Below are 17,792 nucleotides of genomic sequence, written 5' to 3'. Positions count from 1 at the left end.
AGGTGAGAAGGGCGTAGAGGAAATATGTTCCAGTACACTGTACACCCCAACAAAATACTGAGCTCTGTCGACCCACACTGTGTTTCAGCAGGGCCGTGCAGAGACCGGTGGAGGGGCGGGTGCTTGTAGATCAAAAGGGGCACATGAAAAAGTATTTAATACACCTTAAAACAACTGCACGGCGGAGGGGCGGGTGCTTGTAGATCAAAAGGGGCACATGAAAAAGTATTTAATACACCTTAAAACAACATAACTTCAATTTTAACCAGCTTCAGATAATAATTGGCTGCAACTGTGACATACTTTAATTGGGAGGGGGCAACAGTGAATAGAAATCAAAACTGCCATCAACACTTTCTGGCTGTGACTCAGTCAGTCTGCCTCTTTTCTTCCTTCAATCTCTGCATCAAAACTTCCTTCCTCAACTTGTTCATCTGAGAACAAACCACATCAGATGGTCACTGAGCCACCAACAGCACAGTTTTCTCAAAACTATTATTTCATTATTATCAATACTTAACAACTCTAGCACCTAATGATTAATAAAGCAATGACATAAAATCTTACATAACATTGTAATTGTGTTTATAATTGTATTTAATACCCGACTATCCTTGCAAACTTGTTCTTACCAGGTCTGCTATTCACCCAGCTGATGAGGTATCCACTGCCTGTAGCAGCCTCATCCAACTCCTTTTTTTATCCCTCAATCTCCTTTCCCTACGAGGTATGTCTATGTAATGAAATATAATTAAAAAAAAAAAAAAAAAAAAAAACAGCCTCCCCGGTGGCTTTGTTTTAAAGCTTTCTTAATTTCTTTCTCTCTCAATAATGATGGAGGTAGACTTGTGTTTTTGTTATTCAATCAAAAAACAAAGTTACTTCTATCAAAAACAAAGTGGCTTCAATCAAAATACAGTATATACTTTTAATCTCAAAAAAGTCACTTCAACAATAAAAATTGTTTTTGATTGCAAAAATGAATTTGAGACAAAAAAAGCATTTGAAAACTATTTTTCTTGACAAACAAATTTTTCCATTGAAGTAATGTTGTTTTGCGTTTGGGCCACATTTTGGCTAGGACATTTGTGTCTTTATTATTCAATCAAATAAGTTGCTTCAAACAAAATATATATAAAAAGAAAAACTTTTCACATGTGTCAATCACCGTTTAACAAAGCCTGAGAGGGTTTGAGTAGACTCACTATGAAGCATTTAATAAAGCCAAGCATTTTCTTACTACTTTATTCTTGTTTAAAAATAATTCAGTGGGGCAGTAACATGTTTAAAACTTATCTTAATTCTTACATTTTGAAGTGCTTGAAAACCATTTATAAATGATACTTTGGTGAAAAAAGTGAAAAAAGGTCATATATAATGTTTCTTTTTTCCAATGTAAAATCTGAATAAATACATTGAACACGCACAAAAAAAAAAATATGGGGGGGGGGGGGGGGCGCTACTTCGCGGTTTTCACTTATTGCGGCGGGTTCTGGTCCCCATTAACCGCGAAAAACGAGGGATCCCTGTATTTCTGAAAAGCTTTAAGAAGCAAGAGTCATTCCCACCACTCGTCGGGCCGGTGTTGTGCCGACACAACAGGTGTTCGGCCATTGTAGAATATTTTGGCAGAACACCGGCCGTCAGCTCAAGTCCCAGCCGAAAATAACGTGTCTCTGGCGGACGACGGGAGCGATGCGAGGCGCCCCACTCCATCCGAGAGCATGCCGCTTAATTTGACTCAACAGTGCGTTTCTTCGTTAATATTACCGCTAAATACACGAGCTTGACGCCAATTTAACGGGAGCTATTTTTTCACGGGAGATTTGGCTAGCTCTGGCAGTGTTCAACGCAAGCTGCAACGAATGGCAGTAACTTTATCATATCGCAAAATATGAAAACGATTGAAAGCATTACTCACCAAATTCAATCTGCTGGCAAATACAGGGAAGTGTGTATGCTGCGCTCTGGTCTGCCCCGCTCTGGATAAGGCCTGCTTTTTGCTTTCGCAGCTTTGCAATGCAACCAAAGGCTCTCCAAGCACTCCATGTACACGTAAAGAGTGCGCGCGATTGGAATAATGGAACGGGCCGATGATTGGGTCTCGTCAGCGAAGCATCTAGAAGGATTTTCTTAAGTGCTCAGTTTACGTACTTAGTTAACCACATGATGATAATAATAATAATAATTAAATAAAACCTCCCGACCCCCCCCCCCCAAAAAAAATAATTTCTCCTCGGATCTACGCAATTCACGTAGGTCGCCCTTTTTGACTTCAAAACGGCGAATTTCGCCGAAAGGTGAGATATTTTCATGCCTGATATATGTGATATCTAACGTAGCATCATGTAGGCTATCGGCAGGGGTTAATTTGAGCCGGATCATGCAGGAACAACGGTACCTCTTGATTTTGGACCCCACCTGTTCCGGAACTTATTTAGTCCGATTCGGCACCTCTTGTGTATAAATTTTATTGCTAAAATTATGCCCAGCCACGTGGATTCAGTAACGGTAACGGCGTTGCCAAGATGAGAAAAGGAATTATTTCGATTACTCACTACTGAAAAAAATAACACCGTTAGTAACGCCATTATATTCGAACGCCGTTATTAACAACACTGGCAGGCAATGTGTGGTCACCGCTCAGCCAGCGAAGGGGTCGGCCCCTCTCGACTCGATGCAGAGCGATCTGGAGTACCGACTTACATGATTTAGACTTTACAACGCAGCTGGTTTTCTCCAGTTTTTTTTTTTTTTTTTTTTTTTTTTTTAAATCGCATAACATGTCTTGTCCCCCACCTTTCAGCATTGATGGCAAATAGGTGTGTGCCATCTTAGGCAGCCCACGATTCGATTCAATTCGATTTGATTACGATTCAGGGTGCTGAGATTCGATTATTGAACGATGATGGTCCCACATGAATGATGGAAACATGCCCATACAACAAAAAGCTGCCCTTAAACTGCTTTTTAAAAATTAACCATTTTAAAGGCAGTACTTATTTCTCACCATGCCTACACAACACACAGCTGACCTTGAGATACTCTATTTCACAAGAAGCTGCAAAAACATTAGCTGTTTCAAAGGCAGTACGTATTCTCTCAACAATACAATAAAATTTACACTGGTGGATTGAATTGCACATTTTCTGGAAACAAAGACTTCTTTTAACCGATATACTTTGTTTTCACAGATTTCTGTACTATTTCTCATGTTTGAAGTGTTTCCATTGTACTTAAACGTTCTGCATCTGGAATAACATTTGTACACCACCAAACAATTCACAACTTGACATGGAAATTAAGCGAAGTCGTGAATTAGCATAGCGATCGGCGCTAATTAGTAACATCTCAAAAACAACAATAAAAGCTACAAGAGGGTACGTGTACTCACCTCTGATAGACAGACACGGGTCTTAGCAAAGCACTAGGGACTTTTTCCAATTAACAGGACTTGAACCTACTGCGGGACAACTGAAAGGCAAGGAGCAATCTCTCTTCCCCTCTTGCTCTAAAAAATAACGTGCGCGCAAAACGCACGACCGCCGGGTCTCAAGTCTCAAAGTCTTTGTGAAAAGGAGTAAATCTCTCGCTCAGTAACCAGCTGCATCTATCATAACGTTGTGCGTGTGTCCATCAAAAGTATCCAGGCGGCAGACGTTTCTTGAATTTCGTTCTGCTATTAGCGGCTGTCATAAAGTTATTAGGGAATCCCATCGTTTTTGAACATTTACGAATTATAATCGAATTGTCACGTGTCAAATCGCGATGCATCTGATAATCGATTTATTGGCACACCCTTAATGGTAAGCACAGCATATTATTCGTCCTTTAATTTGGTTATTTATTTGGTTTAATTATTCTAAATGGTTATTTTTTACAGTTATTGTATGCATATCTGGTATTTCATTCTACAGGTAGTGCCCAGGTTACGAACGAGTTCTGTTCCCATGCTGGCGACCTAACCCAAATTTCCGTGCAAGTAACCCTTTATGAATTCCAAATAAGCATCCAAAAAGTCCAAAAGTATTATATTTTGTTTAATGGTGGAGGATACACTGCCCTCTGATAGGCAAGGTTGGGTCTAGCTGGTCTCTCATTCAATAATGCTGCTTAGTAACCACGTTATACTCGAACGCCGTTATTAACAACACAGTATATATTAGCCTGATTATCAGCCGGCCGGAATGAAAAAAAAAAATCGATTTAAAACTGGGTTATTTAGGCTCAGATGCAGCCGCAGCTCTCTCTCCTGCCTGCTGTCTCTTGCACTAGTATTTATCCTGTCCTGATTGGTGAGAGTGCGTACGACGGGAGAAAAAAAAAAAGTCTTAAATGGGATTATTATGTGAATTAGAATTATATTTTGAGACGATTTGACTATATACAACAATTTAGCAAAGCGCAGATGACGAGAAATTAGTTTTTTAATCTGCCGGTTAGCCACGCCTACCATTATAGGGCTCTAGCATCCCCAACAGGTGGATGACGTCAGCGGAGTCCCGATTTCATCTGATTTAGTATGCAGCCCATTGAGAGAGTATTATTCACTACGAGGAAACTGCGACGAAGAGAGCCACAAAATGTCATTGTTTCAGTCCCTCTACTCCAGTAGTCTTACAGGATATTCTTTTTATCCAAGTATTTTCCCCAATAGCTAAATAAATGGCTTGAGAAGGACCAGTCAGCCCGTTGAGGGGGAATTATTCAGAACGAGGAAAACGTGACGAAGAGAGCCGCAAAATGTCAATGTTTCAGTCTCTCTACTCCAATATTTTTTACAGGATATTTTTATCCATGTATTTCTCCCCAATAGCTAAATAAATGGCATGGTCATGACAAATAACAGACTTGTGCTAAATGGAGTATGAAATAATAAAAATGCATTTATTCAAGACGACATGGCAAAATTACTCCATTACGGTCAAAACTGTCGACTTCACCTTTACTGTCGCACCTCCCGAACGATATTTTATGCCACCTAAATCGGGCTCATGTAATTTCCCTTCCCCGGCTTCGGAGAATGTAAACAAACCAAGAGGCGTGATCCCAGTACTAGACATAATACAAAACACGATGTTTACTCACTTCCTCGTAAGTCGCATGGTCCCACAGTAGTAGGGCTTGTTTTGGCCAACATCCAACGGTGAATGGGAACCTTTTGAAACCCCAAAAAGGCACACACGCCTCTCCCTCATACAGCAAGATTTTTCTGCAGCCGTTTGGCTGGCGTGATGCGAAAAATAAACTTATTAATCCGCGAAATCAGCTGAATCCTTAGTCCTTCTTATACAACAATACGGCTGTATAGTGAAGAGGACTCCTTCCTCCGTACACGTCACAGCGCCCTCTTTCTCAACTTGAGACTGTTGCCGGAAGTCATTCATTTTCATGGCGCGGGATTAAAAAAACTAAATGAACATAGTTATCGCTTCCACACACATCCAAGCTGTTCGTTTCATTCAGGAGCCTTAAATACCACGTGTATTATGAAATTAACGTGCTTTTTCGTGTCCCAGGCACTTTAAACGGTCATTGTAAATCGAGTTAAACTTAGCCGTGCGCCTTTCCACCTTTTATTGTTTATTTTATTGTCATTTTTATGCAGCTGTAATTGCCTCAATAAATCCACCAATTGTGATCAAATAGTTGTTGTGAATTAACTATCTTAATTTCTTGAACACAATACGCAATGTGTGTGGGACGCCTTAATACAAGGAAACTAAGACATTTTTGTATTGAGGTTTCCAGTAAAGGTCGACCGACATATAGGCCAGCTGATGGATCGGGGTGATATATGGACTTTCTTCAAGATCAGCCTTGGGCTGATTAACGGAAAAAAAAAAAAAAGTTGCTTGTGATTTTGCACCACCTCGTGGCCAAAAAGAAGTAGATGTAGAAGAAGACTAAATGGACAGGAAGTGAATGAGCTTCCTAGAAGCTAGTTGTCAGCTCCTTTCAAAAGATTTCGTGTGGTTTTCCATGTTCCAGCATGGTCTAGAAGCAACCAACCAATGTGTCTGTCTACATAAGCTAACATGGACACCATTTGCTAATGCTATTCGCAAGCATTAATCGTAAATGCTAATCACTAACCGCTAAGGCTTATTGGCTAGTAGCATGAATCTGCTATGGCAGCATATAGACATGTTGTTCTATCAAAAACAACAGTTGTTTTGGCTTCAAGTACAGCAGTTTCTTTGAAAGAGGAGTGCAAGAGCAGAAACTGCTTTTTCAGTCTTGTCTGTGTTTTCTGCCATATAAATCATGCAGACCCATGGATCAATACACATACACACAGTAGGCTATGAGCCAACTAAACATTTTTATAAATTACTATCACAACAATTGTCCTTGACAAATTGTAATTCCCATTCAATTGATATTCTCATTCAATGTTCTAGATTGCACACACACAATAACCGAAGTAAACTGACAAACAATTCAACCAACATGTTTCCAAATGTAGCAGTTCAAAACTACGTTTCGCATAATGCCTAGCATGGTTTAGCTTACTGATAGCTAGCTGAGGCAAAAATCAAACTTTGCTAGAAAAGTTTACAATCATCGGCAGCACAACGATGCGACACCAAATGGGATTTTACAGTCAAAGGTCCGACACAAGTCACCAGTTGCCATTATTTACATATTTATCGTTAAAAACTTAACAACTGGGCAGGCGTTGTGGCCAAATTGTCAACCCAGTAGATGGCGGTAATGCCATATGATAGGGGTAAACTGCCAACAAAAACAAGAAGAACTACTCCTTCCCTCCCTTCAAGTACGAGCCATGTTAACTGCTGCCACCCAAATTCAAATTGGTCCCGTGAAAAATTATAAAAATCGGACATTTTTATTAATTTATAAAACCCGCACGGACGACGAGGATACTACGTGAAAGTAGGACTTGTCCGGGCAAAAGAGGACGTTTGGTCACCCTAGGCTAGGTTCATTCGCAGGCAAAAACTAATTTTATTTCACTGTAAACACAGAACTGCTGCCACAGAACGCTGGTGTTTTTCCTCCTCTCATGTGCGAAACGACGGCTTTGACCTGCACTGACCCTAACGAAAAAGTATTTTTGCAACACTTTGCACTGATTTCATTTTCACCAGGAGCCAACCACCTCTTAAATACACCATCTTTGATTAAATTTAAACTTCCTCATCTGTACATATACCCGCTCACTTCTACAACTGCAAATAACCAGGAAATGGCTAGCCTGGTACACCAGACTCACCGCTGTTCCAGCTATTGAGTCTGGCCACCATTCCCGCAGATACAATTTCCAGGGCGGAGCAAGCCACAGCAAACAGACAGCGGAGTGGACCAATCAGCGACGGGCAGGGCAGACGTCACGTTATTAAAGCGACGAGGGCAGGACCAGGGACTTGCGCGCGGAAGTAAACGTACGAGGAGAGCGGAGTTTATTCAACATGGCTAGCGCGGGACAGACTTGTCAATGACTCGTGTCGATGTGTTTTTGGTAATTTAAAACTGATTTTACCTTGGATTGGAACATATTCTCGGCTCTCCTGTTCAGCTTTGTTGTGGAGACCACTTCCGACGCGCAAGAGTGACGTTGCTCGTTAAAAACACGTCACGCAAATAAACGAATCTGATTTGTCGATTGATTTTGTACCTGCTCGAAAAGGCTGTTAATGGGATGGTTCCCAGACTATTTCTCTCAGTGTTTGAAAAATACAGGGAGAAAAGTCTGGCAGAGCCAGGCAAGGAAATGGCGTCTTGGTGACAACTCACGTCACTAACGTACACCGAAGTTGCGGATTGATTAAACACATCTTCTAGAAATTTAATACCTACTTCAACTTTCCATTAAATTTACTGCAATTCAAGACCTTGATTATCTGGATTTTAAATTAGAGATATTTTAAGACTTTTATGGATCTGCGAGAACCCTGTATAACAGTCCGTTATACATATGCCTGCAATGTCTTGTACAGTTGGGAGTCACAAACTTGTCAACTTCACCGCAGTAACTTCGGGAGGCCGAGTTTTTGCGAAAGGTCAATGGCAAGGAAGCATTGACTATCGGAATTACTTTTAATTAACTGATATTATCTATAAAATTGTCCAGTTGAGCTTCATCACACATTGGCCATCCCCAATGTAATATACCTCATTCACAACATGTTGTAAGGCTCCATCGACAGGCTTCTGCTGGCCTCCCGGAATCTGCAAAAGTGGGGGGAAAAAAAGGAAAGTCACTTAAGGAGCCATATGTAAGAAATGCAAGTCAATTATTCATTAAATATGCCTAATATTTCAATAGAAATTAAAGAAACATTTTTACAAATAGTTCTGACACGATTCTCAATGGTAAAGCCTAATTTTGTCAGTTTTACTTTTTACTGTTTTGATTCTGTAAATCAGTTCTATGTTTGCTTTCAGCTTGCTACAGATCAATAATATGTAGGCTACTTAAACCAAGGGATGCTACAACTTTTACAAACGGTCTGGTAAGGCTGCAACTAATCGATTAAATCGATTAATAGATTAAGGACTTATATCCCGGTGAATTCCCATGTAGTGTGACAGAGGATTTACCAGTGTCATGGCTTTCACACATGCAGAGATGTCTCAGGAATAACCCGGGGAACACTTTTACGGACTTGTCCCGTGTTGGCGACTCTGTGCTCTCTGTGGGGGGAGGGTGGCCGGCGCGATTTTGTAACCCGGACATGTCATTTTTGGTAGGCATCGGCAACAAAATAAACCACGCATTTCCAAAGATGGGACTCTTTTCCTTAGTTCTTCGATACAGTAGCAATTTAATTCCATTATGTTTTCAGTTTAATTTTGCAATTTCCAATCTGCCACGTTGATAATTGTGATGTTTGTTTACCGCTTTGTGTCTTACTGCGAGGAAATAACAATTGGCCTGCCATGATAGGTCATCAGCCTTCACGCTGTCAGTGGGGAATTTACCTGCTGCTTTCATGCATGCAGTGGCCCGGAGAAGTCCCGGACATTATACTCGGACCAACCCCGTTAATGTCTGTGTCAGTCAACCCGGGAAATTGCTTTCAGAGATAAGGGCTCTGTCTTAAAGGGGCTCATTATGATGCGTTTAACATACTAGTGAAATACGAAACATTATAGCCCCTTTCACACATTCCGAAACACCGGGAATATTGCGAGATTTAACCGTGCAGCGGTTGTATGTGAAAATAATTTCCCGGCCCGACTGACACAGAGATTACACGGACATTTCAGGAGTCGCGTCTTAGTATAAAGTCCAGGACTTTCCCGGGAAGTGGTGTGCATGAAAGCAGGCGTTGCCGAAGTTAGTGTCCACTACTGCGGAAACAAGGTTGTACTTCAAAACAGAAAACAACAGAGGGAAGGGGGAGAAGTACAGTGGGTCCGTGACAGTAGGTCGATGCAGATCAATAAAACGCCTGGTCTTAAATTAGAGGTAAAATCTTAAGCCCGAACCCAACCCGAATTTTGGGCTGGGTCGGTGTTCGGCCATTCCTTACTACGCGGCGAAATGTTCTACACAATGCTCAGCGCGCTTGCGCAACAATCCGCACGCATGCGCACATCGGTTAGAAGCGCCGAGTACTCACTCGTTTTGTTTTTATTTCATTTTTTACAACCTTGTCATTGCCTCAAAGATACTTTTTGATTGTATTACCCTCTAATACTTTTAACCTTTGTGTTTTTTTTGTGTTAGCTTTGAAGCAGTTGACCACACTAGTCACATACGTATTTAAACCGTCCTTATTTGATATAACATACATTTAAGTATTTTCTTAAGGCATTCTTTTAGTACGTTCTTCCTGTACGCATCGAAACAAAACAAGTTTAGAGCGCACGGTAGTACTTTAGGTATCAAATTTGACTAATGTAGACGTTTCGCCGATGTAGGAGATTTTGGCAGAACATCGGGCCCAAAATGTCAATTAGTACGTCCAGGTCAGGTCTCTCTCTCGCTAACTTTTTTAAATAAATATATATTTATATATGTATCTGAAAACGATGTATGGATGTTAAACGAAGGAATAATTGTTATAAAATAAATAATTTGAATAAAAAAAAGAAATCAAATCAAGTGCAAATCCAGTTAATTGATCGAGCTCGGGCCGGGTTGGGCTTTAATACCCGTGGACCCGGGCGGGTCGGGCTGGATTTTTTTAGGCCCGATCTTACCTCTAGCTAAAATACAGACACCGACAGACATCGGGAAGGATCCCTCCAGAACAAAACACGATTTGACCAACATTGTGACAGCCGATGCCGACCAAAAATGACTTAATGTCCGGGTTATAAAATCGTTATAACGGCAGCCCTCCCCACACAGAGAGCGCCAGTGGGCAACACAGGACAAGCCAGTGAAAGTGTCCAACCCGTGTTATTCTCGGGACATCTCTACATGCGTGAAAGCAATGATGCGAGTAAATCCCGTGTCAATTCACACGGGAATTTCCCTGGATATGTGTGTGAGAAGGGCTTAAGAGTAGGCGGTTCAACAATTAAAGTGCAAGTTGCGCACATCCCTAATATGCATATAAAACGGGTTTATAATTATATATTTTGAGTATGTAACCCAAAAGCTGTAAATATTCAGATATGGTTTGATTTGCTTCTCATCAATGACATCAGCACCGCAATGTGGCTCTACTTCTTTCTCATCTCCTCCTCCTCCACCTACTAAGATAAAATATCCCCAAGGTCTTCCTCATCATAAAAGAGTTTCAGGGTGTATATTCATCTATATGGGTGCAAAATCAAGTGTATATATTCAAAGTTCTCCTTATTTTGTTTGTATTCTGCCCATCTTGCAAATCCTCTGCGCCGTGACCCCGCCCTGTCTCCCCTCGATATTGTGATCGTGACTTCTGCTTCTAACTTCTTCCCTCGCGATCGTGTGATCTGTTATTCACACCAACCCTGTCAGGTAAAATCACCATGTACAGAATTATCAACAGATTCAAGCGCTTTTGCACATTTTTTGTAAAGGTTAAAATGATAGTTCCTAATTAAGATAAATTAGAAGCTAAAACCCAGCAGAGGGCTGTAACAGCACAACAAACCTAATATAGAAAAAAAACATTACAAGACAGGATTACAAAACAACAGTAAAAATCACTATTGCTTGTAAAATGTATTATAGACCCCACTCACATGACGTCACAACCACGCCTCCACGCCATATTGTCCGTCAGCTTGTCGTGTTACGCATTACCGCTACGTAAATTCCTCCTATTATGGCGTGTTTTTCTGCTCGTTAACATTAATAATCAAAATGGTGAAGGCGTGTGTGGCGGTTGGTTGCAGTAACAGAGAAGATAGACTGAGAGACTTGAAGTTCTACCGTATTCCGAGAGACCCGGAGAGGAGAGCGAGATGGACTGCTGCAATTCGACGAGAAAACTGGGCACCAAACGATCACCACAGATTATGTAGTAGTCATTTTATATCTGGTAAATTGCATTTAATATATTTTTAGAGGGTTTTGGGCTGCCAACCACAATTAAGAGCATTGCGAGGCTAATCGCCGACAACGTACAGTTTCAAATTCAACATGTTTATTTCTTCCGCCATCATTATTTTTTGAATAATATTTAGCTGGTACCAAGTGAAAAAAGCTGGCCTCATCTCCGGATCATCAGTTAAACAGGGGTGTCCAAACTTTTTGCAAACGGGCCAGATTTGGTGTGGTAAAAATGTGGGGGGCTACCTTGGCTGATTTACGTAAAACAATATAAACAAATTTTAGCAAGCCCTTCTGTGTGTCACATTTACTTTATTATTATTTTTTAAATTAATAATTTCAACAATCTCGCCTTTGTACTTTGCACTATAAATTAATTGCACGACAAATTGAAACCATTGAGAATACGGATAAACAATGACGGACAATATGGCGGCCGGATACAGTGACATGTCATTGTGTGACGTTTGTGAGTAGGGACCCTACTCACCTACGTCACACAATGACGTGTTGCTGTATCCGGCCGCCATATTGTCCGTATTTTTTAGACTTATTCTCATTGTTTTCAATTAGTCGTGCAAGTTATAGAGAAATTCATGGAAGCCCCGGTGTTTTCAGACGCTGTAAACTCATTGGATGCGTTGCATTAAAGGCGTTATGTGGAAAAGCTTCAGTTTATCCATTCGCCAGATCCATATTTGATGCCTAAATCGATGTTTTTCGACCCGCTGTCTTCGCCGTCTTTGCCTGACGTCTGCTAGCTACCCTGATATTTACAACTAACGTGTCCACACAAAATCAGCCTATTGTCACGAAAGTTTGAAAAACTTTAAGAGCTTGGAGGCTTATAAATACTTCGTTGCTGGTTGGGTGAAACAGATCCTCGTCCACGAAAATTCGGCAGGAATCTATCGTGTGCTCGGGAAGGTGAGTTACGAAATTTTCAATTCAAAATCTTTTGTTCTTGCTAACATCCACTGTCAAGTCTAATGTATTTCATGTCATTTGTCAATGGAGCTAGGGCTTTTAATGTTTATATGGTTTAGCGATAGCACTCGCACTACATACATATATACAGGGGTGCACATAAGTGGTCCGCATGCGCGCATGCGTACTGGACGTAGACAAACGCGCGGGCACTCAACGGATTCCATACGCTTTTGCGTACCGATGGCTGACCACTGTATTTGCGGCGGACACGAGAAAATAACTTCTCAAAATGTCGAAGAGGCAGGCCACACTGAGTAATTACTTCCGTGTTCCCCCACCCCCGTCAAAAGACAGACAGACGAGAGAGACGTCACCACCGGAGCTACCGAAAAAAAGGACATTTGCTGAAAAGTGGCTGCAGGAGGTAGATACCATGGCTAGAAGCAAATGATGCTTGCACGGAAATGTGGTACAAAATTTGCCGTGAGAATTCCAATGTCGCTAATAAAAGCATCGCATTTTATGTAGTAGGGTCAAAGAATTTCAGCCATCCAAACTTTGAAAAGCACGAAAAAAACAGAGCATGTGGCACTTAAGCAAACTATCGATGTCAGACAGCCCCCCACTCGCCCTGCACAGCGCCATGCACTGACAAACGTGTTTTTGCTCGCATTTCACAAAGCTAAACATGTACGTTCAATGAGCTCTTATGAGGAGGAGGGCATCCCACTTTTACAAAGGCTTGGAGTTAATGTGGGAGCCGCATAATGCCCTTTATTTTGAATTGGTGCTTTTATGTTTATTTCTTTACATTTCACTTCGAAGTAATGGCAATTTTGTTGTGCCAGTTGATGTTAATCGAGCATTAATTGTTAATATAATTAATTAAAGGTAAATGGCTCTAAGTAAAGCTTGTCATAATTTTATCGCATCAGGCGGGTCGGCTCTCAAGCTCAATGAGGACCAAGTCACATCTGCAGGTCCTCCTCTGAGAACCTGGGCAAAAAAATTATGTGCACCCCTGCATATATAATATGTAATAAATATGAAGTGCGATAGCACTACTCCAGATTGTCCCTAGTTGAATTTATTTTTTGGCTTTTGACCTCAATAGTGAAATTGTAAATTAATTGTATGACAACTGTCTGATTATCCCCTTAGGCTGTATTGGCTGAGCCAAAATTGTGTTGGTTCGTTCCACTGAAATGGATCTACGTGACCTCTGCATTGTAATTTACATACGTTGCTAATTACTAACAAAAAAAAAGTTCTACTCACGGTTTCCAGTCATTTTTTAGTAATTAGCGTTTTCGTGTCGGTCTTTTTTTCCCCCGTGGCGCAGTGATATTGATACGGCGGAGTCGTATCGTCAGTGTGTGAAGCCATTTTAGGTCACGTGCACCAATAGGAGACGAGGACTGTTGCTATGCGCTTCGATAAACAAACAATATGGCGGCGACCGTGCCAAGCTACGACACGAGCGAAGATGAACCAAAGATAAGAAAACCGCATTCGGAATTTAGTCAAAAGGCATCGAAACGATGCTATATGCATCTCTCAACTGTCCAAGGGCGAAAAAGGGCAGGAATTTGGAAAAAACGTGCAGAGCCCGCGTGGTTGCGTCAGACAATGGCTTTCTTCCCAGGCTCCGTCGAAGGATCTTGCTGAAAATGCGTCGACTGGGATTTTTAACGACATTCACTACAGGTAAGCCACACGCACGCCTTTACTACAAGGTTAATTGTTATTAACTTATGCTAAAAAAAATTTAAACTAGTGTCGTAACGATACCATTTTTTAGCCCGGATATCAATACCACTTTGTTATAAAATGTATATAGGGTACAGTGTGTCGAAAGTGAATCCAGTAGAACTTTTTATTGCACACCAGTTATGGGTGACAATGGCTAAATAAACCTTTTGGCTCAAGAACATCAAGCTGTAGTCAATAAAAGCCCTGATACTGACGTGGCAGTGATTGCTGTCAGTCTGCAGATAGATTTACAGTGTAAATTGCATTTTTTCACAGGAGGAGGCAACAGGACGAGGACTGACGTCTCTAAGGTCTCTGCAGCTCCTGGCACTAGCGTGTGTTCAGCACTCATTGGCATCCATACATTCACAGGTTGTGACTCTGCTTGTGCCTTTCATGGCAAAGGCAAAAAAACCCTTTTCTTTTGCACGTCATAAAAAAGAATACCTGACTGGGTTTGCAAAGCTGGGCAGCAGTTTTAAACTTGACCTACAAACATTTAACACGTTGTGTAAATACGTGTGCCACCTGTTTTGCCAGTCATGTGCCAAAAATGATGCCAAATGCAGATCTTTCTGTATGGCCTCGTCAGTCTTGCCAGAACATTCTATTCCCCCCAAAACTGATGCTCTGTACCAACATTGCAGGACAGCAGACTATCAAGCAGCAATTATGAAACGTTGTCTGACAGTTAAAATGTGTGCCCCTTCACCCATTGGGAATGGGTGGGACATTGAGGATGGGCAGTTGGCAGTGACATGGATGACTAAAAATCCTGCCCGATACTGTTTTGCAAGTAGTCAACTGTAGTTGAAAGGCAACCAATTGTGACATGGGAAGATGTTCCTGTATGTCTGCAAAACTTTCTTGTACTGATTTATATCGGTGCCAAGCATGTGAGAATGTTTCCAAAGAAACAGAAGACACTTGGATGGGATGATGAGTAAAGCGATTTTGAGGAGTAATGTTGTCATGTACAGTTTTACTATTCTTTTATTTCTATTTTTTTTAATTCGTTTTTCAATATTTGTATGTGTAATAATGTGTATTTCTATAGTATTAGATACTTCCATGTTTAAATAAATGTGTACCAACAGTACTATACTTGAATGATTCCAACCTTTTGTGTATATACAGTGTGATTAAAAAAGGCTGTGCCAAAATCAAAATGCCATGTCAAAAACGAAAAACATAAAAAAAAAAAAAAAACTACCTTGGACAGATGTAGGAAGTAACTAAGTTTAATTTCATGTTTTCATAGTACTCAAATATGGCCATCACCAGCAGCATGGACAACATCAAGTTGACAGGAGAATTCCTCCCTCCCGCGTTGATTGCGTCTGTTATGTAATCTTTCATGTCATCAATATTCGCTGGAAGTGGTGGAACATACACTTAGTGTATAACATACGTTATGTGCCATAAAGATGGATAACGAACTTTGTCTTTAACATACCAACACGTCCAGCAAGTACTGATGATGTGAAATATCGAACAACAGTCGCAATCAAGACAATAACTGCGACATGCACACGTTTGAGAGGAATTCTCATCGTGGCTTGATTTTGTCCGTGCTGCTGGGTGTGCTCACATTTGAGCACTTGTGAAACATGAAATAAAACTTGGAAGTTATCTTCAACACGTGTCCATCACTTCTTTTGTGATGTCTTTCATTTTTTAAGTATCACCTTATGATTTTGGCACATTATATTTTTGATCACCCTTTAATTTTTTTGTCTTATTCCATTTTTGCCATGATTCACATCTAGGAGGGTGTGGTAGCAATTGGGTTGATTTTCAGCTATTTATGATCATGGCGTGCATTTTTTATTTTATATATTTCATTGCATAGTAGGTTGTGATATTTTTAATATGACACATAAGCCTTTAGCTTAATTCAATATATATTTCATTGTGCTGGGTGCAAATCATTAATGTTGAAGTGTTTCCTTCAAGAAATTAGCTACATTTCTCATTCTGAATTCACCTATGTGTATACTAAGGCACCAATACTTGTTTCAAATGTTTGGTAGATGTGTTTATGACATTTGATAAAGATTTTGTGTTGCCAGAATTAATATAACACTTAAAACAAGCAAAAACAGCAACACTAGATCTGTATTTTTGTGTATTCACATCAGGATACATTTCTGGCTGGTGACTAAGTTAGGAGGGTATTGGCTTTGAAAAAATCAATTTTCTAAGCACTTTTTCCATGGTCCCAATAAAGCCATATTTCCACAAGCTTGTCCATTCGCAGCACTTCCTGGTCAACTCTAATCTTTTAATGGACGACGGTCTCACAGAAGAAGTTGTAGCTGTCAGTGAAGGGTGTTTCAGTTCTGAAAAACACGCACACACACATAAACCATGTGAGAACTGTTTCATCCATATCATATTTACATAATCTTCCAATCCAAATTATATAGGCTTGTCTATTCTGCCATTTTTTCCTGAATAAAATTATCAAATAGGTTTTTGGAACTACGGTTAAACAGACTAAATACTATGTTATTTGTCAATCTAAACTTTTTGCTCAAAGTTAACAATCTAACATCATAATAATGACCGCTACAGCCCAGAACTCACATTGCAAGTCTTAACTTCATATGTGATCTGACCAGAAGCCCACAACTCCCATAGTTATTCACAACAAAAGGCGTGTGTGTGGCTTACCTGTAGTCAATGTCGTTAAAAATCCCAGTCGACGCATTTTCAGCAAGATCCTTCGACGGAGCCTGGGAAGAAAGCCATTGTCTGACGCAACCACGCGGGCTCTGCACGTTTTTTCCAAATTCCTGCCCTTTTTCGCCCTTGGACAGTTGAGAGATGCATATAGCATCGTTTCGATGCCTTTTGACTAAATTCCGAATGCGGTTTTCTTATCTTTGGTTCATCTTCGCTCGTGTCGTAGCTTGGCACGGTCGCCGCCATATTGTTTGTTTATCGAAGCGCATAGCAACAGTCCTCGTCTCCTATTGGTGCACGTGACCTAAAATGGCTTCACACACTGACGATACGACTCCGCCGTATCAATATCACTGCGCCACGGGGGAAAAAAAGACCGACACGAAAACGCTAATTACTAAAAAATGACTGGAAACCGTGAGTAGAACTTTTTTTTTGGTAGTAATTAGCAACGTATGTAAATTACAATGCAGAGATCATGTAGATCCATTTCAGTGGAACGAAATCCATTTTCTAAGCACTTTTTCCATGGTGCCAATACAGCCTACCTTATAATTATATATTTTCAGGTAGTTCATTCACAACGTCTGAGTGTATGTTGTCGGCGATTAGCCTAGCAATGATCTTAATTGTGGTTGTCAGCCCAAAACCCTCTATATATTAAATGCATCTTACCAGATATAAAATGACTACTACATAATCTGTGGTAGTCGTTTGGAGCCCAGTTTTCTCGTCGAATTGCAGCAGTCAATCTCGGTCTCCTCTCCGGGTCTCTCGGAATACGGTAAAACTTCAAGTCTCTCCGTCTATCTTCTCTGTTTTTGCAACCAACCGCCACACACGACTTCAACATTTTGATTATTAATGTTAACGAGCAGAAAAACACGCCATAATAGGAGGAATTTACGAAGCGCTAATGCATTAACATGACGAGTATACGGACAACATGGCGCGGGGGCGT

At 40.7% G+C, this 17,792-nt stretch overlaps 1 protein-coding gene across 1 annotated transcript in view; it reads right to left on the bottom strand.

Moving 5' to 3' along the window:
* Positions 1-17,792, bottom strand: part of LOC130918437 (mitochondrial carrier homolog 2-like) — a 46,548-nt gene that overhangs the window by 7,870 nt on the left and 20,886 nt on the right. The window contains exon 5 of the mRNA XM_057840132.1: positions 8,140-8,196. Within this exon, the coding sequence (XP_057696115.1) occupies positions 8,140-8,196 (57 nt within the window). The remainder of the gene's footprint in view (positions 1-8,139; positions 8,197-17,792) is intronic.

This window comes from Corythoichthys intestinalis, chromosome 1, assembly GCF_030265065.1.
Source record: "Corythoichthys intestinalis isolate RoL2023-P3 chromosome 1, ASM3026506v1, whole genome shotgun sequence".
Classification (NCBI taxonomy): Eukaryota; Metazoa; Chordata; class Actinopteri; order Syngnathiformes; family Syngnathidae; genus Corythoichthys; species Corythoichthys intestinalis.
This window is presented reverse-complemented; position numbering and strand designations above follow the sequence as displayed.